This window comes from Setaria italica, chromosome IX (assembly GCF_000263155.2).
Source record: "Setaria italica strain Yugu1 chromosome IX, Setaria_italica_v2.0, whole genome shotgun sequence".
NCBI lineage: Eukaryota > Viridiplantae > Streptophyta > Magnoliopsida > Poales > Poaceae > Setaria > Setaria italica.
This window is the reverse complement of record NC_028458.1, coordinates 4,836,071-4,841,728: the sequence shown is the minus strand read 5'-3', so window position 1 is coordinate 4,841,728 and position 5,658 is coordinate 4,836,071. Positions and strand designations below refer to the sequence as shown.

At 53.8% G+C, this 5,658-nt stretch overlaps 1 protein-coding gene across 1 annotated transcript; it reads left to right on the top strand.

Annotated features, from left to right (window-relative positions):
* The first annotated feature begins 1,765 nt into the window (after positions 1–1,765).
* Positions 1,766–4,871, top strand: LOC101757945 (peroxidase 51). Its single transcript, XM_004981611.4, has 4 exons — positions 1,766–2,429; positions 2,597–2,797; positions 2,967–3,132; positions 3,965–4,871. Exons 1-4 carry the CDS (start codon positions 2,220–2,222, stop codon positions 4,360–4,362), a joined length of 975 nt encoding a protein of 324 aa, XP_004981668.1. The 5' UTR covers positions 1,766–2,219; the 3' UTR covers positions 4,363–4,871.
* Positions 4,872–5,658: the final 787 nt, after the last annotated feature.

The window sequence follows — 5,658 nt, the reverse complement described above, 5'->3', positions numbered from 1 at the left end:
TGGGCATCAACTTGTTAATTCTGTCCGTATTAGGCCCAAGCCAATGGTCAAGCAGAATCCTCAACAAAAGGAGTATTCAAGTTGATCAAAGGAAAAATGAAGAACATCCGAAGAAGCGGCATCTATGTTTGAGTGAGGCCCTGTGAGCATACAGGCATGGCTTGTCATGGGGCTACCACGTTGTCTCCCTATCAGTGGGTGTAGGGTCAAGATGCAGCACTACCATGGGAGTCAAGGGCAGGATCGAGGCGTATTTCGCTCCAGGACCAGTTATCGGCCGATGATTACTCATCACTTACGAAAAGAGAACTTGACGATTTGGCTAGCCATCGATTGAGGGCCCTGATAAGCATTAGAGAAAATAAGAAGAGAGTAGCCAGGTGGTAGGATAAGAAGGTCAAAGTCAAACAGTTCTCCCCCGGGGACTTGGTATGGAAGTTAGTACTGCCGATCGGGTCGAAAGATCCTAAATTCGGAAAATGGTCCCTGGGGGGGGGGGGGGGCGGATCAGTTCGGTGGATGTCAACATCACCACCAACGTTCACAACAACACACGTCATTTTCCTCTCCGACCGTTGCCCTGGAACGAGCCCCCAGTAGTGCGCGGTGCTGCTGCTATCACAACGGATCGAAAAGGAGGCATTACGTGTGCCCGAGCACATAACTACTGCTAGTGCTGTAGTCTAGTTACTTGACGCACCTGCCACGTTTGTTCTGGAAAAGAGGGGGAGCTGATTTGATGCTACGATCCAAGGTGGTGCCAAGAACAAGGAGTAGCACGATGGCGGCTACGGGCTGCCGCCGGAAGGTTGAAGAAGCAACGCAACTCTTTCCAGGCAGACGCCACTTTTTGGATGGGAGGGGAGGCGCTGCAATGGGTCACGCACCAATTATGCACACCTTTCGGCTCTGGCCATCTAGCTAGTAATGGCCGGTTCCGGACGTCTCCAATCAGAGAAAACCTGCCCCGGGATGCAGGCCGAAGGACCTTGGCCGCACTCGCCTTTCCAGAGGGGCGGAAGCTCTTATCTGCATCTGCAATCTCCATAAGAGTCATCGCGGCATCGGCTGACGAACGTGCACGGAACCGCTCAGTGCAGTGCCATAGGTCGCGTGATACATGTGCGATCTTTGCGTCTAATATGTTACCGTGGTGTAGTAGTGGAGCGGTACATTTATCCTAGGGACCTTGTTTTCAGTTCCCTCGAGTTAGAAGATCAAGTCATGTTTCCAGTTTCCGTAGCCGGAGTGCACATTACGGCAAGTGCGCGCAACACGGTATTCTGGTCTTATAGTACCACTCCATCCCATTACAACCTTGAAACACATTCCAGCTTTATTAGTAGCTAGAAAAACACATTACCCAGCAAAGTGAACTATTTTTTTACAATCCTGCTGGTTGCTTCCTCCTCTCATGTGATCACTGCGAATCTCTGAAGAATCATGAGTTGCTAGTTGCTACTAGCTACTTTCTGCTACCGAGTACAACAACGGCATTTTCTTTTCTCTGAATCCAGTAACGGCATTGTTACTTGTGCCTCTGGCGTCACGGCTGCAAAAACGCGAACCCTGTCGTGAGCACGCAGACGCGGCATGTAGCTCCAGGCGCGCACCAACCGCGCCATGTGGAGGTTGCGTTCGCACACATGTTTGCAGCGCGGGCGGCCAGCTAACCACACCGCATCCGCCCAGGGCACGGGCCACAACCCGCCCCACCCCGCGCCGGGCGGATAGGTTGTAGACAGGCGCATGTGTTCCCGTGGGCGCCGCTTCTTCTAGATCCCTCGCCCGGCCGCTCCTCGCCATCCACCGCCGCACACGGATCACGGCGCCCGCGCCAGCCGTCGATCCTGTACGTACGGCGCGCCGCCGCCAGCCCGCCTCCGCGCGTATTAACTCTCTCGCTCGGCTCACTGACTCCCCCCACTCCGAGGAGACTTGGCTTCTACTGCATCGACCGATCATAACCTCACCGGTCGGTCGCCACCAGCAGCCACCACAGCGCACGCAGCGCTCGACAGCGTCATCATCGCTCGCAGTGCCCCAGCCGCGCGCGCCGCTGCCCGCTGGTGTGGTGTCATAGGCCATTAAGCCACTGCGTGAGAGTGCGAGACACTCGGCCATCGGCAGGGGGCGAGAGAGCGTTGCGTGCGAAGCCGGTGGGGAGCGCGGGGAGAGGAGAGTGAGAGAAGGGGAGAGCGCGCGGCGGCTAGCACGGGATGGGCGCAGAGATCAGGATCCTGGCGGCGTTCTTGGCGGCGCTCGCGGCGGCCGCCGGCGTGGCGGCGCAGCTGCGGCAGGACTACTACGCCGCGGTGTGCCCCGACCTGGAGAGCATCGTGCGCGACGCCGTGTCCCAGAAGGTCCAGGACCAGCCCGTCGCCGTCGGCGCCACCATTCGCCTCTTCTTCCACGACTGCTTCGTCGAGGTCCGTTCTTCCCTCCCTCCCTCCCTCGCTTGCACCAACAACAAAGAGATTTCCCTTTTCTTTGCCAAGATTTTGGTTCCAAAGACAGAGACTGAGGGAAGCGGGACGGCGCCGCATCCGCATGTGCGCTTAATTGCTCGGCATGTGACCCTGACTGTGATCCCCAGGGATGCGACGCGTCCGTGATCATGGTGTCGACGGGGAACAACACGGCGGAGAAGGACCACCCCAGCAACCTCTCCCTCGCCGGCGACGGCTTCGACACGGTCATCAAGGCCAAGGCCGCCGTCGACGCCGTGCCGGCGTGCACGAACCAGGTCTCCTGCGCCGACATCCTCGCCCTGGCCACCCGGGACGTCATCGCCCTGGTACGTCGCCGCAGCACGCGGCGCACATCAATGCCGCCGCCGCCGCCACGGAAATCGAACCTTTCCGTCCCCCAAATCTACACCTGCAAAGCCCCCCAACTTTCCAGGATTCCCTGCGTAAAGTGTACGGGGCTCTGGTCCGCGTGCGTAACGACCTCGATCCGTGCAGGCTGGCGGGCCGTCGTACGCGGTGGAGCTCGGGAGGCTGGACGGGCTGGTGTCGCTGTCGACCAACGTCGACGGGAAGCTGCCGCCGCCGTCGTTCGACCTGGACCAGCTGACGACGCTGTTCGCCGCCAAAAACCTGTCGCAGGCCGACATGATCGCTCTATCTGGTAAGCAAATAATTACTGCCACTACTACCCCAACTAAATTCCTTGCTCCGGTGCCTGTTCTTTCATAAAGAAAATAGTTACTCCAGCTGCTGTACTTACCGGTCGTAGTGATTAGTGAAGTGCAGAGACAGATTTCCATGTGCTCTGTTCCATGTCTTTCGAGTCAAGCAAATAGTCACCCCCAATGCTGCAATGAATTGTGTGGGCTCGAGAGATCCGTAGCACAATAGAAAATTGCATTACCATATTATCCCTAGGTTAGAACGACAGAGGTGACCAGTTTATCACAGTTACTAACGAATAGGCGAATAGTGCTAGGAGTGTGTTGCACACTTGCAGTCTTGCACTGTAGCTGGTCGACGGATCTGAAAGGGGTCAACTGTGGCGACTGGCTGTCATGCCGGTTGCCGGACTGGATTGATAGCCGCCCGCCCCTTGCTTGCACGTGAAAGAAAGGTCAGCATCGCATTATTGTACTCCATGTATATCATCCTCCTCCTCCACACGCAGCTCGGCCATGATCCAACCCAGGCCGTTTGCGACTCAGGGAGCGTCCACCTCCATAATTTCGGCCCACGCATTGAGGCACGACGGGCCTGCCAAATGAGCTGTCGAAACTCGAAAACTTAGAAGAAGAGAAAAACTCGTGGGATCAGTGTCACGTAGCAGCAGGAGCATCGTCCAGGACGCATTTTTAATTGGACGGAGCGTCAGCTCCTACGTGTACCGCAACACCATTCAATCAAAGAATAAAAAACTCCGAGAAAACAGCGAGAATTGTTTTTTATATTTTTTTTTGTTGAAGGAAGAAGAATTTGTGTTGTGTTTGCAGGGGCGCACACGCTGGGGTTCGCGCACTGCAACACGTTCGCGGGCCGGATCCAGCCGGAGTCGGTGGACCCGACGATGAACGCCACGTACGCGGCGGACCTGCAGGCGGCGTGCCCGGCGGGGGTGGACCCCAACATCGCGCTGCAGCTGGACCCCGTCACGCCGCAAGCCTTCGACAACCAGTACTTCGTCAACCTGGTGAACGGCCGGGGGCTCTTCACCTCCGACCAGGTGCTCTACTCCGACGCCCGCTCGCAGCCCACCGTGGTGGCGTGGGCGCAGAACGCCACCGACTTCGAGCAGGCCTTCGTCGACGCCATGACCAAGCTCGGCCGCGTCGACGTCAAGACCGACCCGTCGCTGGGGAACATCCGCCGAGACTGCGCCTTCCTCAACTGATCTGCAGGTTATCTCAAAGAAGAAAAACTGATCTGCAGGTGATCCGTCTCTGAAACTCTCAACCGTTAGCTGTAATGCAACGGATGGTGGAGTGAAGATGAACATACAAGGGTTGGTTATCTCTCAAGTGTCCATATAGAATCTAGAGTAAAATTTCATCACAAGGTTAAACTTAAATGGTTAAATGCTAAGAAGGTTGTTTGATTCACCGATAGGTAGTGGCACTTGGTAGGGCAAATGCATTCGCTTTCTTCTTCTTTTTGTTCAGTTTCAGAGTAAGATTTGTTGAACGGTATCTTCTTGCGTGTGGATGTTAGGGTTGGCTCATGAATGAGTGAGCCTTTCTGTAGTTATATTGCCCCTCCTTTTTTTTTCTCCTGAGACATCCTTGTTGCGTTCAACCATTCAAGCAATAGCACTCCTTGGTGCGAAGCAGAACGACGGTGAAAGAATGCGTGTATGCTTGATTCAGACAGTCAATAACTAAAGCAGAACAGCTATTCTTGTGATGGATCCACCACGCCTGCACAGTCGTGTGGAAATGGCTTTCCTGTTGAGTTCTCCAGCACAACGGCACAAGCCATATTCAACTCCAAGAAATCAGAGATGTGAACAAAAACGCGGAAAGAAATGCATTTTTCTGGAGTAAACACGAATGGCGGTGAAACTATGGCATCAATCGCAATTAGCCCGATAGATAAAAGGCATCAACGTCATCTATCCACTGATCTTTCAGTTTCAGCAAAAGCATCTCTATAAGGCCAGGTGAAGAATCACGAGGATATATGCCAAGCCGTGGTGGGATCCTTTTTGTCATCAGCCACACAAGAAAATTACTATCCTACACTGACATCCATCAACATGACATCCATGATCAATACCATACAATAGGAATTCTAAAGCTGGATAAGGCTAGCTGCTAGCCAGAGGCCGTCGTCACAAACAAAAGGCAACGAAAAGAAGATCAAAAGGGCGGCAAAAGGAACCCAGAAAGAACATTCCTTCACTTCAGCGGGCGCCCCAGCAATCTGCAGAATTGATATGATTTATTGGTCACGCAAAGCCGACCGTCAGCAGCATCAATCTGCACCTTAGGTTGTTTATTTCTTTAGTCCCTCCTAAAATATCTATCACATCGAATATTTAGATACTAATTAGGAGTATTAGGGGGTGTTTGTTTCCTGTCACATCGGATGTTTAGATACTAATTAGGAGTATTAAATATGGACTAATTACAAAATCAATTGCACAGATGGAGGCTAATTTGCGAGACGAATCTATTACGCCTAATTAGTC